General features: G+C 38.0%; 2 protein-coding genes across 2 annotated transcripts in view; one reads left to right on the top strand and one right to left on the bottom strand.

The window, feature by feature from the left end:
• Nucleotides 1–14,818, top strand: part of gucy1b2 (guanylate cyclase 1, soluble, beta 2) — an 85,098-nt gene extending 70,280 nt beyond the window's left edge. The window contains exons 8-18 of the mRNA XM_070884079.1: nt 1,414–1,634; nt 2,813–2,924; nt 3,222–3,325; nt 6,095–6,311; nt 8,484–8,804; nt 10,706–10,854; nt 11,105–11,251; nt 11,395–11,549; nt 11,760–11,965; nt 14,462–14,572; nt 14,658–14,818. Coding sequence (XP_070740180.1) covers nt 1,414–1,634; nt 2,813–2,924; nt 3,222–3,325; nt 6,095–6,311; nt 8,484–8,804; nt 10,706–10,854; nt 11,105–11,251; nt 11,395–11,549; nt 11,760–11,965; nt 14,462–14,572; nt 14,658–14,818 — 1,904 coding nt within the window. The remainder of the gene's footprint in view (nt 1–1,413; nt 1,635–2,812; nt 2,925–3,221; nt 3,326–6,094; nt 6,312–8,483; nt 8,805–10,705; nt 10,855–11,104; nt 11,252–11,394; nt 11,550–11,759; nt 11,966–14,461; nt 14,573–14,657) is intronic.
• Nucleotides 14,819–16,231: 1,413 nt separating this feature from the next.
• LOC139266248 (putative coiled-coil domain-containing protein 195) lies at nt 16,232–19,371 on the bottom strand. The gene is made up of 3 exons (XM_070884077.1): nt 19,134–19,371; nt 17,715–17,979; nt 16,232–16,364 (listed from the first exon to the last, which is right to left on the bottom strand). Exons 1-3 carry the CDS (start codon nt 19,369–19,371, stop codon nt 16,232–16,234), a joined length of 636 nt encoding a protein of 211 aa, XP_070740178.1.
• Between the last annotated feature and the right edge of the window lie 360 nt (nt 19,372–19,731).

Below are 19,731 nucleotides of genomic sequence, written 5' to 3'. Positions count from 1 at the left end.
TTATTCCGTAACCTCTTCTTTCTTTTGCACTATTCAAGGATGCCTATAATGTAGATGCAAGTCCCAGGAAATTCTGGGCTGTGAATCCAGCTGCACAGTGCTCAGATTTGTGGCAAGTCACTCAATGGTCTAGAATTTGTTGAAAACGTTAATGGCGTCTGAACAACGCATGCCATTATTAATATGCAAATCATTCAGAAACTTGTGGCAAGGCCGAGATAACTTGTGAATTGCGAATCACCTCAAGTTGCTGGCCAATTTGCAGCACTCCGCCGTTAGCTTTGCGAAAACGGCATCCTTAACTTCCTCATGACTTTCATGAAGTTGCTGAATTTGCACATTAATTGCCCACTAAACTCATCTCAAAATTCCATCTACTAATTAACAGAGTAAGTACCCGTTTAGCAATGTGATAATTATTAATGGTTGCCAATCAACCTCCTTTTCCCAGAAAGTGAACAATTAAAAGTGTGGCATCTCATTTGTTCAGGTTGTGAATTGTTGGAGATTTTTTTTTAAATATCAACATTTTTTTTTCTTATTTTTCCGTTCTGTCTCTTTTCTCTCACTCGTAAATCAAATCTTTCTTTCCCTCTCTTCATTCCGCTTTCTGTACCTGATTTGACATTGAATTTGCCCACTCTAATTCATTCTCCTTCTCAGTCCTTTTGCTGTTTCTTTTTCAATCCTTTAATCGCATTGGTTAAGGAGATACACTGTTTGTCCCATTGATGACAAGATGCCCTGTTGCCCTCACCATATTATCAACTCCCACATCCAACAACTTTATTGGGGAAAACATTTTTGAGTTGAAGGATCAGGGACATGTTTAACTAACAGGGCTTGCTTTGAGATGTTCCGCTCTAGCAAATTCTGGATCATGAAAATTGAAGAAAAAACAAACAGGGGTTTTGGGACCATTGGGTAAATTTTAACTTCCTGCTCAAGAAGTTCAGGATCCATTGCTATATTATGGTGTTTAGCTGCCAACCTAACCTTTGTTATAACAAGAGGGACGTCATAGCTGAAAATACTTTATAAAATTCTCTGCCAGTTTATTTTTGTTGCACTTCTATGAGATCTGACTGGTCCATCTCAGATCCATAATTACTTACTTGTTGGAATTTCAGTCTATGCAGTCCTTCTTCTCAGATTATAATATATGTTTTTATTGACTGCAAAGGAAATAAATGTGCATTGTTTAATACTGTAAGTATACTTAGGCCCAGGTTATGTAAAATACAATGAAAGTACTTGCACTACTACATTATACAGTACATCTTCCAAGAACCTCATATTGGTAATGTTATTCCATTTAAGATGGAATTATGTTTTTTGTTATGAAATTGTTAGTTTTAATAGTGGAAACATGTAATATGTAACATTCAATATGAATCTATTTATATATAATAGGCATAATTGGAGCAGTAGCTATGGACTTTTTTAACAGTGAAATCACAATGGAGATTGTGAATCAAATGGAAGAGGAGGAACGAACGGGTAAAAAGGAGCATGTTGTTTTTCTGGTAACTCAGAAACCAGCATATTCACATAAACGACGCAGCAGGTTGTCTGCAAAGCCACAGTACCTGGCTGATACACGCAAACAAAGTGAGAAACAGTTAAATAAACAGGTATGTTGCAATGTTTACATTTTCATATTATGTCAGTCCCCCAAGGATCCACCCTGAACCCCCTCTACATCTATACGATGCCTATTGGCGACATCATCAACATGGGGCCAGCTTCCACGTGTACCCAGCTCTGCCTCTCCACCACTTCTCTTGATCCCTTCGCTGCCTCTGTGCTGTTTGTCCGATATTCAGTCTTGAATGAGCCACAATTTCCTCCAATTTACCATTGGAAAGACCAAAGCCATTGTCTTCAACCCCACCACAAATGCTGTACCTTTCCCACCAACACTACCCCCTTCTTTATTCACTGTCTGAGGCTGAAGCAGACTGTTTGCAAAGTCATCATTCTATTTGACTCTTCAGCTGAATTTTCAACCCCGTAATCCTCTCGAATACAAAAAAGGCCTTCTTGCACCTCAGGAACACTGCCTGCCTGTGCCTCTACTTCTGTTGCTGAAACCCTCACACTGATCTTTGTTATCTTAAGAGTCAACCATTTCAATGCATTCCTGATCAGTCGCCCATCTTCAACCCTCTGTAAACTTCAGCTGATCCAAAATTCTGCTGCCTGTCTCCTACCTCCCATCCAAAGTCTGTTCAATTCCCTGTTCTTGCCAACCTACATTGGCTCCCAATTCCCCAATGCCTCAAATTTAAAATTCTCATCCTTATGGTTAATTCTCTCTCTATGACCTTGCCCCTTCCCATCTCTATAACCTCCTCGAGCCCTACTTTAGGTTCCTGTAACTCTGGCATATTTTGCATCCACCCTCCTTTCACCCCTTAAAACCTATAGCAGCCATGCCTTCAGTTGCCTAGGACTAAAGCTCTGATATTCCCTCCCCATACTCTTCCACCTTTCCACTTCCTTTTCCTACTTTAAAACCTTCCTTAAAATCTATCTATTTGAACAAGGTTTCGGTCACTCCTCCAATACATCCTTCTGTGACTGAGCATCTATCTTTTTTCTTGTGCTTCTGTGAAACACATTGGGATTTTCTTTTTACATTAAAAAAGTGTTCTATAATGCAAAATTGTTGTTGACATAAAAGGGATACCATTTCACTTTGTAAATACAGATTGGTTAACTATTGAACTTTATGTAGCACATGCATAAATAGTTGAAAACAAAATAAAAAATGTTTTAAATGTACGTACAATAAAATTCTGTGTTTCAGGATTTGGAAAGAACAATGAATAGGATTAGAAACAGAACTTGTTGTGCCTCTGGATCCCCTGTCAGAAAAAACCACTGGGAAACAGTTCGTGTGATTGTCAAATTGGGAAAAGGTAACCTTTTAGAACATTTCCAAAATCAGTACAGATGATTTAGAACAAAAGGGCGCAAACTCATTAGTTTTGTGGCGCTTTGTTTTCCATGTGTTAAAAATGTTATTTAGTTGGAAAACAAACGCCTGTCAGTACCAAGCGCACATTCTTCTGAATGATAATTTTGTAAGGTGCCTAAACATATTAGGTAATTTTGTAATCCCATATATGTAAATTAAAATGTCTGTATGTCATATTTTATATCAGTCACATGAATATAAATCGCATGAATCACACATATTTTGTCTCTCTTCATAGGCAAACTGTTAAGAGGGTTTGAACCAGCCTACCCTGACAGACTATGGATAGATATAAAAACATTTTGTAATTCTTTTCCTTTTCACATTGTCTTCAACCAAGAGGTGGGCCTTCAATCTATTTGTTCTTTTAAAATGTGTTATTAATATGTATTTTCCTATCAGTTCTTGCCTTTCTCATCTGAAAACATTGGGGTTGAAATTGCCCCTTTGTGCAGTGCTAGTTAGCGCTGCTGACCAACATTAATGGTGTGCTAATGATTAGAAGACCGGAACGGCGGCCACATCGGCGCAAGTGGATTTGCCCCCGCGGTTCCCCTGGTGAAATGTAGTTTGTGCCGTGCTTCCCGATTAGCACACCAGTGCGGCGCACGCACAGCGATGATGATGTCATCGCCGAGCACATCGACCCTTTATCGCCCCGTGCCAACCCCTTTGCGCCCTTCGGGGAAATTGCCCCACAGGACGCAAGGTCAGCGTGGGGCGATGCCAACAACAGCTTCTCAGTGCGAGAAGCTGTGGTGGTTGTGGTGCCCCGGTTGCCCTTAAAGGGGAGGTGGAAGCATGGCGGCCGGCATCTTTTTTCTGTCGGACGACTTATCAGTCGGCCAGTGGTGTGGCCAGGCCACCAACATGCAGCGGGGTACTCTGTCTTGCATGCCAGACCGCTGGCCTAGCTGACACTCTCCCTGGTGGCCCAGTGGGTGCCAATAAAGAGTTCGCAGAGTTTGCAGCAGCCCTCCCCTTTAAAAAGGGGAGTGGGGGAACGTTGTGAGGCTGCAGCGTGATGCAAGAAAGCTCCATTACCGCAGCAAGCTTTTTTAACTCCACGAGCCCAAATCCGCACAGGTGAAAAATTATAAAGCTAATTCGAATTATGCGCTGCAAACCTAGCGCGGGGCAGATTCGGCCCCATTGACTTCTTGCTCGGATAGGTTCCATGCGTGTTAAGTACCATAGTGTAACTTGACTTGTCCATTATTCATGTGCAAGTCTTGACAGTAATTGTTGACAGCATATTTGACCATCACAGCAGTCATCACAATTGGTAAGTTGGATGATTTTTAGTCTAACTCAAAGGTTCTGAGGCAAATTGCAGCACTCCTGCTGATGCCTACCTCAGATTGGCAAACACAGCACAGAACAGGGATCAACCTGGGACCTTCCTTATATATAAATAACCTGGACTTGGGTATAGGGAGTACAGTTTTGAACTTTGCGCATGATACAAAACTTGGCAGTATAGTACATAGTGAGCAGGATAATAGCAGATTTTTAATGGACAAGGACAGACTGGTGAAACTAGGCAGATGCAATTTCATGCAGATAAGTCTGAAGTGATGCATTTTGGGAGGAACTACATGGATAGGTAGTAAAATCTAAATGGTACTATTTTGAGGGGCGTAGGAAGAGCAGAGGGATTTGGGGGTGCCAATTCCAAATCTTTGAAGGAGACAGGACAAGTTGATTAGGTGGTTAAGAAAGTGTATGGGATACCTGGTTTCGTAAATATGGGCATTGAAGACAAAAACAAGGATGTCATGGTAAATCTTTATAAATCATTGGTTAGGCCTCAGCTTGAGTATTTTGTACAATTCTGGGTACCAAACTTTAGGAAACCTTGGAGACAGTACAGAAGAAGTTTACCAGGATACCACCAGGGATGAGGGACATCAATTATGTGAAGGGATTGGAGAAGCTGTGATTTTTCTCCTTAGAGCAGAGAAGGTTAACGGGAGACCTAATAGAGGTATTCAAAATTATGAGGGGTGTTGATAAAGCAAGTAAGGAGAAACTGTTTCCTCTGGCAAGTGGGTTGGTAACCAGAGGTCATCGATTTAAAATAATTGGCAAAAGAACTAGAAGTAAAATGAGATGAATATGTTTCGCACAGCGGATGGTTAAGATCTGGAATGCATTACCTGAAAGGTGGTGAAATAAGATCCCGTGGGAACATTCAAAAGGCAATTGGAAATGTACTTGAAAAGAATTTATTTGTAGGATTATGGGGAAAAATCTGGGGCGTGGGACTAAATTGGACAGCTCTTTCAAAGAGCCAGCACAGGCACAATGGCCCAAATGGCCTCCTCCTGTGCTATAAGATTCTATGATTCTGAGTTTGTATGGCTCAATTACTTACTGGATCAATCCACTGAGTCATTGGGGGAATACTGAAATGTATTTTTCTTTTTAATGCAGCTATTAGTCCCTCGTAAAATCAAAGGTCTTGTCATATCCAGCCTTATCACGAAAAAAATGAAATCAATATTAGGAACTTTCCTATAAACCAAAATGTATTTAATTCACCTACTTCATTAGTGCTCTATTATCATGCACAACTGATGTTGCATGCTTTCTAAATTGGATACTTTTAATCATTTTGAATTCAAAGTTGTATTTGCATATATTGAAATAGCAAATAAAGTACCACAAAAATACACTTGTTTTGTAATTAGATTAAATTAGTTTAGTTATTGCCAATGCATTTCCTTTAAAGTGTTATCTACAATTAAGTCCTTAAATCAGGATTAGAAATTTTAATTGAGGATGCATTTACACCTCAACTGTAATTTTGGGGCAAAGCAGTTTAATTTCATAATAGTATAAACACAGTCTAAATCTGGGGCTTGGTTTGACACTGGAATGAATCAGAAACCACTACGTAGCAATACTAAATGTACAGTGTAAATATGGCCTTAATTGGAAATTAATGTTGCATCTGGTTTGAAAACTGATAAAAGACAACAATTATCAGCTCCATATAATTGAACAAAAGATGCCTTATCTCCCAACATTCTGCATTGCAAGCTGACGATTCAATTTATTTATTGTGAAGATGTTATTGAATGTTTTACTTGGTCTTGGCCTTTTAAGCTCAGGGTAAAACAAGCAGGGATAAATATACAGAAGATAGTCCCAGGTCTTCAGACAATGGATATCCGACTTGACGAATACTTCACCATTGTTCACCCGGAAGTAACGTTCAAAATATCAAGTGTACGGAAATTCATTAATAGCCAATTTGTGTTAAGAACAAAACGGGAAATGATGCCAGAATCATGGAAGCAGCGACCAATGCTGGAACTAAGAGGTGTGTTAAAAAATGAAGCAACTTCTAAAGTGGGATATATGTATTTAAAGTGAAATATAGGTTGCAGTGTAAAAATAATGGAAAAAGAATTGGATTTGCAAATTACATCTTATAACATTATTTTTTCCATTGTCTAGTTCCATGGGACATCCCTTTCACGATTCCATTCATACCTATCCAAACACAGCAGTGGCTTCTCTTCTCTTTCTCACACTGTTACCTATCCTTGGACCTTGCCTTTTCCTCATCTACATTCTACCCCTCGACAATATTTTAGGGTCAGCTTTTATATGTATTTGAAATAGAATGCTTCACATTTGCAGTCCATAAATTAAATGGCAGTGCTGTCCCCAGGCAGACTTTTTTTTTTTAAATGAGCAGTACGCCATCCAATGGGGCTCCAAACTAATCACCAACACAACCTTTTATTTTAAAAAAAAGTTATAAATAATTAAAACTAAGGTTCTTGTTATATTTTTTATGTTGTTTAAATAGTGCTAATGAACTCAACAGGGTAGTGGCTTCAAGGAACTATGGCACCCCAAAAATATGAATTGAATTGGCATTCAAGGAGATAGTCCTAAATCCAGGGACGATTGAGCATCAGCTGTGCTCATGCATAAATTCAACAGTCCTGCACACGGAGTTCCATATCTCTTCTGAGAGAGTACCCCAATATGATTCAACAAAAACATTTCAAAAACCAACCAAATACTAAGAACAAAAGAAAACATTGTTTACTATAGTTCTATGCAATTGCAATTTTTTAAAGTCTCATTAACTTTTTAAAATCAAAAAGTACTAAACAAAAAAAACTCACCTGAAAAATCAAATACAGTACTTGATTATAAATCTAAAAGGAAAAGCAATATCTGTTCTTTCTTTATGCCAATTATACACAACTCCATTTATCCTCCATTCTATTAGACTGCTTTTCTAACATCAAGATGAGTCACACCACGCTCTCGCTCAACATCAAGAAAACCAAAGCTATAGCTTTCAGTCTCTGCCACAAACTCCTCCCCCAGCCACAGTCTCAGGCTGACCCAGACTGTCCGTAATATTTATACCCTGTTTGACATTGAGCCAAGCTTTAAAGCTCACATCCTATCCATCATCAAGACCACTTATGCCCACCTCTACAACGTTGGATCTCCAACATGTTTAGGCTTACACTGCTTTGCTTCAAACTCAATATTTTCATCAGTGTTACTACTTTGTAAAGAATCTTGCATTATTAATAACTCAGGACAGAAAAACTAATGACCAATTTAAGATGCATTGCAAATCTGAAACATGAGTGTAATAAAGCTTTCACAATAACAATACTTTTCACTTAAAGTGTAAATTAATATTAATTATATTTCCCTTTATAGACATGTATGCACCATATGTATTTTTATCTTTATTCAATGTTTTATGCAGAATTTAAATAAGTTTTAAATCAAGCACATTTCCATTGGATTCTCATTTGAAATTTGGGAAGATTTTACTCTTGAGTTACACTAGAAAAGTAACTCGGGCAGAGGCAGGAAATTGGACAGAGATGTGTCCCACTGAATCTCTGCTCAGTCTGGCCAAGTAGCAATCTTCCAATCTCACTTCCACTGGAGGCTCCGTCTAGTAAGGGGTGGACATAACCAAATAAAGTGATAATGATAGAGTCACATCAAAAGCCACATTTTCTAGCATAGAAATGCTATTGCTAGTAAAATTAAAATCCACCCTAGGGAGTGGACTTGATCACCGGGCAAATGACTCACAGTCCCCTACTGATATGTTACACTGGATCTAGCAGTGGCCAGACATTTATTTTAGCTCATTAGGGATTTTTCATTCTGGCCCCAGGTTGTCTCTTTTGTGCAGGTGAATACTCTGTTGGGACCTGCCAGAAATATGTAAATTAGGCTGACTCTGGAAAAATTCTGGGGTCAGCAGTATGACCGTCAGGTGGATAAATTTCCTGCTTAATACCCAAAAACCAATGAAGAGGAAAATCTCAGCAATTTCTAAGGAGGCCAAAATGTAGTAGAAGTTAATAGATTGATGTATTTGGTAGAAAGGTTCTCAAATCCAATTAAAGCAAGGAATATTTTGACTGTTATCAAAATATTACTATTGGAAGGGAATTTAACGTGTTTGTCACACTGATTTATCATCATCTTCCTTCAGGTCAAATGGTTTGGATGGAATATTTACAATGCATGTTGTACCTATGCTCTCCTCTGTTACGTAGTTTGCATGAGCTTGAAGAAAGGCACATGCACATTTCAGACATCGCCTCTCATGATGTGACCAGGGATCTTATTCTTCTGAATCAGCAGAGGCTTGCTGAGATGGAATTATCCAATCAGCTTGAAAGAAAGAAAGAAGAACTGAGAATTCTCTCCAAGCATTTAGAGGAAGAAAAAAAGAAGACGGAAGCATTGCTCTATGCAATGCTACCAAAGCATGTGGCTAATCAACTCAAAGAAGGAAAAAAAGTTGAGGCAGGTGAATGGATTTAAATTAGTTTATATTATTATATAAACACATTGCCTGTAGAGGATTGATTCGTTGTCAAAATTAAAGCTCAGAAATGAAAATAGGAGGATACTGGAGATAATGAACCGTTGATAAATGTTACAGCATGTTCCCCATACAACATTCTTTGGAAGGATTATTATTTGAGCATTTACTGCCCTATACAACCAATAGTCAGCCACTGAAGTTCAGCTACATGCAATTCTAGTGTTGTTACTCTTTAATGGTGCTTCCTCGCTTCAAGAAACTGGGAGCAATTCACTCCAGAATTCACTTCAGGTTTGAAAAGTTGATTGATACCGACTCCTCCAAACACACCATCTACTTCCTGGATTCAAATGTCTATGAAGACTGTTGACATTATTGCATCATGACATGTGTGATGACGTCACAACATCAGTTGATAAAATTTATGAGAAATTAAAAATAATCTTTCGTACTATCCTTAGGAGCGATGACCAATTCTATAAATCTGTTCCTTCAATTTAAATATTTTCCTGCCTTGCTGGCAAAGTTCTAGATGTACTTTCCCTTTACAGAGAACATCTCATTTACACTGCGGTCTGTGATGTGTGGTTGGGTCCCACATGTTCAAATAGTGGGGCTTCTTCTCGGTCTGCAGTTTGATACAATCTGACATCACTGCATCACCATCTTTAGAAGAAACCACTTCACACCAATACCAAAGGTGGTATGTAGGTGCTAGATGCATCAGAGATAGCACTTTACAAAGTTTAATTGTTGTTAACAATACCTTGATTCCTGTAATACTGACATTTTCAAAATTATTTCATTTTTTTATCTGGTATTTACATCTCCTCATTCCATGCAGCAATCCATCCTTAAGTTGGTGTTGTTCTACCAATTTAAGCTTTGTGTTAAATGTACCATTGACTTCACGACCCTTCTTCGCTGGGAGAAAGTGTCTGTCTACACAGAACTTCTCTTCCTTGATTATCTGCTCAGGATTGGGAAGTCACCTTATGTGCGCTGTTATATGTAACCTGTCTTTTCTCTTTACAGATGGTCACTGACCTATGTGTATTTCCAGTAATTTCTGTTTTTATTGCAAATGTCCAGCATTTATACTTTCCCATTTTTATTTTGGCAAAAGTAATACCACAGCTTTGGACTCTCCTCATAGCTGTGTATCTTCTTCTGCTTCAAATGTTTATCTACTATTCCCTTAAAAGACACATGGGGCAATTTTAATCTCCCTGTTGCCATGTTCATGTTGAAAAGGCAGACAGTTTAAAAAAAAAACTCCGCTCATTAGCTGGCCAAGCCTGTCGATTTTCAAACGGGCCTCGAAATGGACAGCCAGTGCTCCTGTCTGAAACAGACAGAGGTCTTTTTAAATATTTTTAATATTAAAGGACTCCAAAGTAATTTTGATGTTTCACTGGGTGGAGTATGTGAAACCTAGCAAGGTGTAAAATGGACTGCCAGTTTGCTATCATTGATTAAAAGTTAAAATTACCACCACGGAGTGCTGGCAGCTGTCCACTCAAATTAAAATAAGGCTCGATAATGAAAATGGTTTGAGCCTCTTGCTAGTGACATTGGGCGTGATCACTCTGTTCATTGCCCCCTCGATTTGCACTATATATGAAAATCACCCTCATAATATTCTCTGCCTCAACTATGCTCTATGGCAAATCATTACTTGAATCAATAACTCCATGCTTAAAGAAACTGCTCTGAACTCCCCACCCCCCAATTCGCTTAGTAACAATTTTAAATTTATATATTTTTCTTAATTCTAATAAAAATTGAACTGTCAAACTGACAAGTTTCAATAGATCAATAGTATTAACAATGATTTTCACAATTTAGTTAAATTGTTACTGATATCAAGTGTTCTGCTCTAGGTGAATTTAAGGAGTGCACCATACTGTTCAGTGATGTTGTGACATTTACTAGTATCTGTGCTCAGTGTGAACCAATTCAAATAGTGGTAATGCTCAATACCATGTACCTGAAGTTTGACAGACTAACCACAGTTCATGATGTCTATAAGGTATGAATTTTCTTCATTCAATGAATGTGCAGGAAGGCAGTAATATATTGTATTTTAGTTACTTATTTAACTACAGGATTAATACTATATAGTAAGAAGTTAGGATTTCATTAACATACATGTTGTCACAGAAAAACAGTTATTACTAAATAAACACTGATAAGACAATAATAATTTAGCCTCACTAATATAATCCCAAGTCCTCTGAATGTGATACTTTAAAGATATATCTTTGTTCCAAATTGTAAAGGTGGAGACAATAGGAGATGCCTACATGGTGGTCGGAGGAGTTCCTGTACCAGTAGCTTCACATGCTGAGAGGGTTGCAAATTTTAGCTTGGGAATGATCATAGCAGCTAAAGGTGTAACAAATCCTGTAACTGGAAAACCTATCCAGGTACGTTATTATTTTGAATAGTATTAAAAGTGTATTGATACAAATTGAATAGTGCAAAGTAATAAATCACAGAACCATGTTTGTATTTTTAATGATCATATTAGTTATGCGAGTACAGTAACTTCTATCTTTTCTTTATAAAGATAAGAGTTGGGGTAACCACTGGTCCAGTCCTGGCTGGAGTGGTTGGTGAAAAGATGCCTCGATATTGCCTTTTTGGAGATACGGTCAACACAGCTTCAAGAATGGAAAGCCATGGCGTACCAAGCAAGATCCACCTCAGTCCTAGTGCTTTCCGGTAAAAGATTCAGTGCAATGTTTTTGTAGCATAACCTGAATGATATACATGCACTTTATTAAAATAACTGTAACCAAATACAAAGTAGGCAGCTGAAAAACTTCTACCCCAAAAGGAAATTTCGATTGAAGCCACAAGTAGAGGATGTATTTATTTCTTCCTTGCACCCATGATAAATTGAGATTTGATTTCTTTTGTTTTCTATTTCAGAGCACTTAAGGATAAAAGCTTTGAAATACATGAAAGAGGTGAGATTGAAGTTAAAGGGAAAGGGAAGATGTGTACTTATTTCCTCATTAGAAATCTGATTGCGTCAGAAAATGAAATCCTGGGCAGGCCGCTAAGGGAGTCAGATTCTGGCCGAGAATCTGTGCAGTCCCTGCCTGAATCAAAGGCAGAAGATGCCAATAAAAAAGGTACAGTTTAACTCAAAAGCCATAAATGATAAAATGCAAGTTAAATGTTCAGAAGCATATGGTGGATTGTGGCTGCAAACTTTAGTTTTTCAGGAAAAATATATCATTGACAAAAGGTTTGCTGGAGTTTTGGATTTATTTTCATAATCACAAGTTTATGATTGTAGGTTAAAAAGATGACTCACTGTTTGCAACACCACATGTCAAGACCAAGTCTAGTCTTCAGGTAAAGTGGGGTTAGAGTCAGGTAAAGTGGGGTTAGAGGGCAAAAGATAATTGGACTAGGATGCAAAGCAAAAGTTACAGCAAGTTAGGATGCAAAGAAGTCATATTTGAGAGTCGCATTTTATCTGCAGTAAAGACTGAGAAGATAAAGACACAATATGGAGTCTACAGGAGGGTACAATTATAGTATGACAAATTGACATAGGCAGTTTCCATTATAAATTTGACATAGGAATTTATAAATGGGAAAAATTACCCACAAGTATGACAACAAGATGTAAGGTTTTGTTAACAGAAAGTGCTTGCAAATACAAGAATTTTAAAATTACTTGTCAATTACCGAACCTGTTAGACCAGTGCCATAAAACAAAATCCAATACTAGAAGATTATGACTGTTTTTACCCTTCTCTCTTTTGTACATATTTTCTGGTAGTATTATGCAGGGACAGAAAATTGGGTGGAGACCAGAAATACAGGAAATTTACTCATTTGTATGGCCATTCTGATCTTGTGGCATAATTTCTGTCAGACACCAGTAGTGCCCATCCAAAAGCAGCCAGGTATATTTAAATGAGGCAGTAATGATGGAGTGGCAACATATTTTCCATCACTTTTGCTTCAATAGTCCCAGAGTTTACTTATGCTTGAATACAGCAGGCATCCAGCATTGCTAGACGATGTGTAATGTGTGAAATAAATGAAAAGGGCACAACAGATAGCCACATTACTTAATTGACAATTTTCAGTGGAGGCTGCATCTTGTTTTTATACTGCGATGGTACCTGCACATTTTAATTCTGCAATAACTAGTGCTCCTTCCCCACTTCCAATACTGCCAAGACCCAACTGAAAATATTAATATTTTAGCTTTCAGCCTTGGCTCAGCCTTGGTAGCACTCCGAGTTAGAAGGTCATGGGTTCAAGCTAACTCCAAGGTGACACTTCTTCAGAAGTCGTTCAGTGCTGCTCTGAATACAATACTGGCTTTCAGATTGTCTGCCTTCTCTGGTAGGTAAAAATGGCACCCAAGAGGAGCAGGGAAGCTTTTGGTGTCTTTGACAATATTTATCCCTCAACCAACTTCACTAAAATAGACAATCTGGTCAATATCTCATTCATATTCATGGGACCTTGCTGTGCACAAATTGGCTTCTTCAATTGGACTGTATTCCATGCCCAGCACTAACATTTTTCACATTGTTCAGCACAAAAAGTCAAAAAGTAAAATACATGTTCCAAGCTCCCATTCAGTTCTATACACTGTTAAAGATTATTTTTAAACTTTCTGTTGCACTATTTGTAAAGTTAGTGACTTGGTACCTGAACTTACACTGCACAATCGGTCTTTATTCCAAGTCCAACTGTTTCCCATCCAGGTAAACTATGTAGTGTAACTCACCTAGCATTAAAGGAGGCATGGAGAGACTAGGGCACTAGCTAAGTGAGATAAGGAGCTCCATATTTCATCCAATCAATTGTGCATTTGGTCGCACTTGATAAAGTTGCCAGCTGGAAAATGGCCCATTTTGCAAAACCCTTATCATTTGTTTCACATAAGAAAACAATAAGGATAGCACCCAACTTTCCTATTATTCGTTCTTGCACTTAAATAGTTTTAGAAAAAAAGTTATGTCTTTTATTGGAATAATTGTGAGTATTGGTGCCTTTCTATACTGTTTCCAGAATCTTGTCCAGGAGATAATCTAGTTAGTTGTTCCATTTCTAGATTTCCCTTATAGTGAACTGATAAAATGTTATTACAATTAGTGTCAGCCGTGGCTCAGTGGGTAGCACACTCGCCTCTGAGTCAGAACATTGTGGGTTCAAATACCACTCCAGGGACTTGAGCACATAAATCTAGGCTGACACTCCAGTACAGTGCTGAGGGAGTGCCGTACTGTCAGATGAGACGTTAAACCAAGACCCTTTCAGGTGGACGTAAAAGATCCCATGGCACTATTTCAAAAGAAGAGTAGGGAAGTTATCCCCAGTATCCTGGCCAATGTTTATCCCTCAAATCAACATAACAAAAACAGATTATCTGATCATTATCACATTGTTGTTTGTGGGAGCTTGCTTGTGCGCAAATCAGCTGCCGCATTTTCTTCATTAGAACAGTGATTACACTCCAAAAGTACTTCATTGGCTGAAAAGTGCTTTGTCTCGTGGTCATGAAAGGCGCTATATAAATGCAAGTCTTTCTTTCAATTTCCAAATATTGGAACAAATCATATTTTCCTGTTTAAATTGCTGCTTTATTTTTTGGATAGATGCCACTTGCAATACATATCAGGATCGGCGACCCACAGTTGCAATGAAATACACCGATAGGCCCGAGGTCATCCCAGAAAACAATTATCCAAAAATAAAGGATATGGCAGGTTCGCTTCATTTTTCAAATAAATAAAGTAAGTGGTGGGAAGTTACAAATGGAAATAATGTGAGATTCTTTTTCCCTCCCCACAGGAAAAACTCATGACTCGGAAAGTTATGGGAGTCTGCAGAGTGTGCAAAGCACTCAGCAATCAGAGGGTGACCCCCACCAGCTTCCAAAGGATCATGGTGAACAAGCAACAGGAAAACACAGTCAGAAAAACATCAAATCGAATTTGTGCATTTTACTGTAAATGCTCTAAATAAAAAAAGATTACCAGTTCTTATTCAGCTTTCACAATGGTATGTGTTGTGCTAAATAAACAGCCCAATTGCTCCGAAATTAATTGCTTCAACAACACATTAAATTCATGTTGAAAACAGAAAAGAAGCGGGGCAGTATATACACATTCTTGAGGGCCATTTTATTAACGTATTGCCTGATAAATTGTGTGTTACCTCAGAAAATTCAGTAATTTACAGTGAACACAATGTTTGTAAATCTATTTAATGTACTGCACAGCATTTATGTGTCTGGATCCCACAGACTGTCTGCCACATATGACATTCAAAAGGCAATACAATTTTAATATTTTACTTTTATGAATTGTGATTAATATATAAAATAAACATTCAGATTTATACATTATTAAGAACGTGCCAAATTTTAACCGAAGAACATAGGAAATAAGAGCAGGAGTAAGCCATTTGGTCCTTCGAGCCTACTCCACTATTCAATATCATGGCTGAGCTGGCTCCGTGATCCTTATTTGAACTGTATCCCAAAGCTTAACGATTTCTTTCTCTCATCTTATAGCAAGAATGGAGCCTTTCAGCCCCTCGCACCTTTATCAACCCTTTGAAAGAACTATCCAATTAGTCCCACTCCCCTGCTCTGTCCCCATAGCCCTACAAAATATTTCCTTTGAAGTATGTATCAAATTCCGTTTTGAAAGTTCCTATTGAATCTGCTTCCACCACCCTTTCAGGCAGTGTATTCCAGATCATAACTCCACGAGTTAAAAACAACTCTTCCTCTCCCCCATCCAACAAATCTTCACCTAGAGCTAACTAAAACTCCAGTGTTAAGTAAATAAATCCATGCATTAAGATTTTGGAAGAAAATAACAAACTCGGCTAAATAAAACAACATTTAATGATTCGGGTTTAAAATGTGATGTGAAAGAAAATAGTTTCATGGCGCATGGGTTAAATGGCCAGCCCATTTGCCCAAGTGGACATGTTTTTTGAAATGTGTCCGGGTGGTAAAAGAGGATAGAAGGTATAATCGTTGCAATTTTTCCCGATTGTGTTGAACACTGATATTTTGGACTCACTTATCTCATTTTATTATATCTTCCATACAGTTAGTAGATATAAGCACAACACCAAGGTGCAGACATAGACGCACTTGCACGCACACGCCGGTTTATCAATGAAATAGAAATTCAGGTCAACGGTGGAACATGTATTGAATTTCCTCAAGTCATTGTTCAATACGGGTACACATTTGAGCCGCAGCAGTTACTTACATTTATGGAATTACAGATAGCATAGGTCTGGAAACTATACCTCTCCAAGGTATAGAAACCCTTTCCTGAAAGAACGTAGCAATTTGATACAAATGTGTACGTAAAACTATTCAAATATAAAGCAAATCACTTCACTTAGGAATCGTTTTCCTGAATAGGGGACAGCTGATCGCAATTCTGATTCTCTGGACGCTGGGAAGGGCCTTGATTTTCAGAATGAGATGCAACATCCACAGGCAAAAGAAAGGTTACAGACTTTACTTTAAATCTGTTGAGAGAAATAGAAGAAACATGTTCACTGCACTATATAACCTGAAGTGTTAACATAGAATACTCTACCGCCTATCATTTCTTTAAATTGCAATGATCTTAAATCGTTTGAAATTGTTATTGAGCAATTGTCAGTATGCATTTAATTGGTCAAAACTAGAATTATAGCAATCCAAACTGAAATACAACGCAAGAGTGGTTGAATCTAGTACGGACTTGGGACCATGTAAAATATACAATTTACAGAAGGATACAAGGGCACAGTGTGCTTGAATATAACTGCTCAAATGATTCAAGTTATTCAATATCTGTTCTAACATTTGACACCACCAATTTCATTTAATAATTCTAATATCACACACCTCTATTCCTCTGTTGTAGGAATTACATTATAATTTTCACAAAATATTGGTTTCTTTAAAAAAAACAGAAATGGCTGCAAACACACAGCAGGCCCGTCAACATCTGTGGAGAGAAAACAGCATGACGTTTCAGGCAGAACCCGCTGCGTGTTTCCAGTATTTTCTGTTTTTGTTCAAATTTCCAGCATCCGCAGTATTTACATTTTAGTGTCTGGAACAGTGATAGATACCGAGCGCAACTACCCGCTGTTCTACATCATTGTTCGAATTAATGTTACAGCTTCAGGTCTGATTGAAATCAAAATTCCACCGCCACTCCACTTTTGTTTAGAACTCAAATTATACTCAGTCTGATCGTATATAAGGATAACAATCATTTACAGGTTAGTTAATCTCACAAATTACGTACTTTGGCGGTACAGCTCTTAAAATTGAAACCACGTTATTTTGAATGAACAGGACACTATTGTTTTATTATTGTCTTGGCTTTAAACAATTTCGCCTCCCGCTGAGATATCAATTCTCATATAATCCTCAGTAAGCGGATTCCAGGGTCAAAATAAAAGTGATGCACGTGCAACACTTTAATAAGTCAGACCATCCAAATAAGTCAGAGAATCCAGTATCATGCACTTCATTGCTCATTGGAAAATAAGCTTTTGGAGAATTCGGTTTTACTTTAGAGCGTACATTTGTATCCCATTTAACTCTTTATAGAAATATTTATAATAAATTACCTAAGATAACCGATAAACACCCACTAAATTGATTTGGTCATCATAAATCTCAAATATATCACAGCTATTTTTCTAGGGCCGATGGTGAGTCACTGATTTGTTTACGGAATCATTTTCTTTTTAGAAACATGCACTTTCTCAATCTGAACTTAACATTTTTAATGACGATTAATCTGGTTTGAAGTGCCATTTCTGGAAAGTCAGCTGCAACTTTCAGTTTGATCTCAAGAGGCTTATACTATTGCTCACTTGCACTTATGGACGTATTCTTGCAAGGTTGTTCCTTGAGGGTATTTCTCTTCAGAAGTGTTCGTGCTCGGCAATCGAGCAAGAATTCCTTGGCTTTTAGCGAGTTTCATTATTGTGCAAGGCTGAGTCGCTGCCGCGGATGCTGGCTCCTCTTGCTCACTCATTTGATAGGTTTGGTTTTGATCTGAAGAATTCTGACGCTTATTACCCACAGTGAAGGCATGTAAAGATGATATGGAGTAGCGTCTCACGGTCATCGTGTTATCTGCAAATTAATTTGTGCGTTATTTGTTGTATGTCCAATGCATTTATCAGACACTGGCGAAAACACGTCTGATTGAAATCAAAATGCCACCGCCACTCCACTTCTGTTTAGAACACAAATTATACTCAGTCTGATCGTATATAAGGATAACAATCATTTTACAGGTTAGTTAATCTCACAAATTACGTACTTTGGCGATACAGCTCTTAAAATTGAAACAATCCAAATAAGTCAGAGAATCCAGTATCACGCACTTTATTGCTCATTGGAAAATAAGCTTTTGGAGAATTCGGTTTTACTTTAGAGTGTAAATTTGTATCCCTTTAACTCTTTATAAACATATTTATAATAAATAAGATAACCGATAAACACTCACTAAATTGATCTGGTCATCATAACGTTATTTTGAATGAACAGGACACTATTGTTTTATTATTCTCTTGGCTTTAAACAACTTCGCCTCCCGCTGAGATATCCATTCTCATATAATCCTCAGTAAGCGGATTCCAGAGTCAAAATAAAAGTGATGCACGTGCAACACTTTAATAAGTCAGATAATCCAAATAAGTCAGAGAATCCAGTATCACGCATTTTATTGTTCATCGGAAAATAAGCTTTTGGAGAATTCTGGGAAAGGATTACTGTTTTATAGTAACATTTGCCTGCATAATAACTATGTAGCGACACTATAGGTTGCCTGCACAATAACATTCACTGTACTTTAGAAGTAACTGGTTGTGAAGCGTTTGTGAGATCGCGATAACGAGTTATGGCGCTATATCAAAGCACGTTCTTTTCCTAACAATTTGTTCTTGAGATTTTTTTCCTGGTTTTTGCAAACCAACTCGGTTTATAGAATTGTTTTGGAAATGAGGCAAAGTTGCTGAAGATTAAAAAAAAATGAATTGATTAATTTAACATTTGAAATGTGCTGCCATTATCGATAAACGGTAAACACACACGTGTCTAAAGCAGAAGTGTGAACTAGAGGATTAACTTGAAACCAAAACAGACATGTCAATAGCACCAAGTAAGCAATAAGTCATGCCTGGAAAGGTAGGACGTAGCTGGACATTGAACATTACTGCGATCAGTGGTAAATGCGGATACTCTGTATACGTTTTTGCATTTTCCAGTTCACTGGCACTATTTACCTCTCGTTTCTCCTTCCAGCACAGGGGCGGAGATATTCCTGCGCAGGTTAGCGTGCGTTAATGCCTCCTCGGATTTTAGCTGCTGTTGGAGAGCAGAAATAGTTGCTTTTTCCAACATTTCTGCTCTTTTCCCAGACTGACTTAACTTCACTCGTAGGGCCTTGTTTTCTGACTCCAGTTTCTTCATGTCAGAACGCATTTCTTTGATGATCTGCATGAGGCGCTTGTTACTGTCCATGGTGCTGAAAGCTCCCGGAGCAGCCATTGGCTGCACAGGCACAGCCGGCTTTCCTTGGCTGCTCCACAGGCTTGTTCACACAGAGACAAATGTTCAATCCTCGGCCGTCCTTTTAATAGATCAAGCACCACAGGCGGGAAGGTCGCATTTATCACTCAATGATCAAAAGGTTCAGGTGACTAGACACAAGACCTTTTAAATAATTTATTTGTGAGTTCAGATGGTTTCAATTTTCGGTCGAACATTGGTTTGTAAGTTTAACCAAACGACATGTGTAAAACGATACTCATCATTGTTGGTTTTATTTGGTTATGTAAAAATTATAGCATTTTATGCATTTCTCCTACAATATGACGGTAC

This window comes from Pristiophorus japonicus, chromosome 6, assembly GCF_044704955.1.
Source record: "Pristiophorus japonicus isolate sPriJap1 chromosome 6, sPriJap1.hap1, whole genome shotgun sequence".
Classification (NCBI taxonomy): Eukaryota; Metazoa; Chordata; class Chondrichthyes; family Pristiophoridae; genus Pristiophorus; species Pristiophorus japonicus.
The sequence above is the reverse complement of the archived record's forward strand: the minus strand, read 5'-3'. Positions and strand labels throughout refer to the sequence as shown.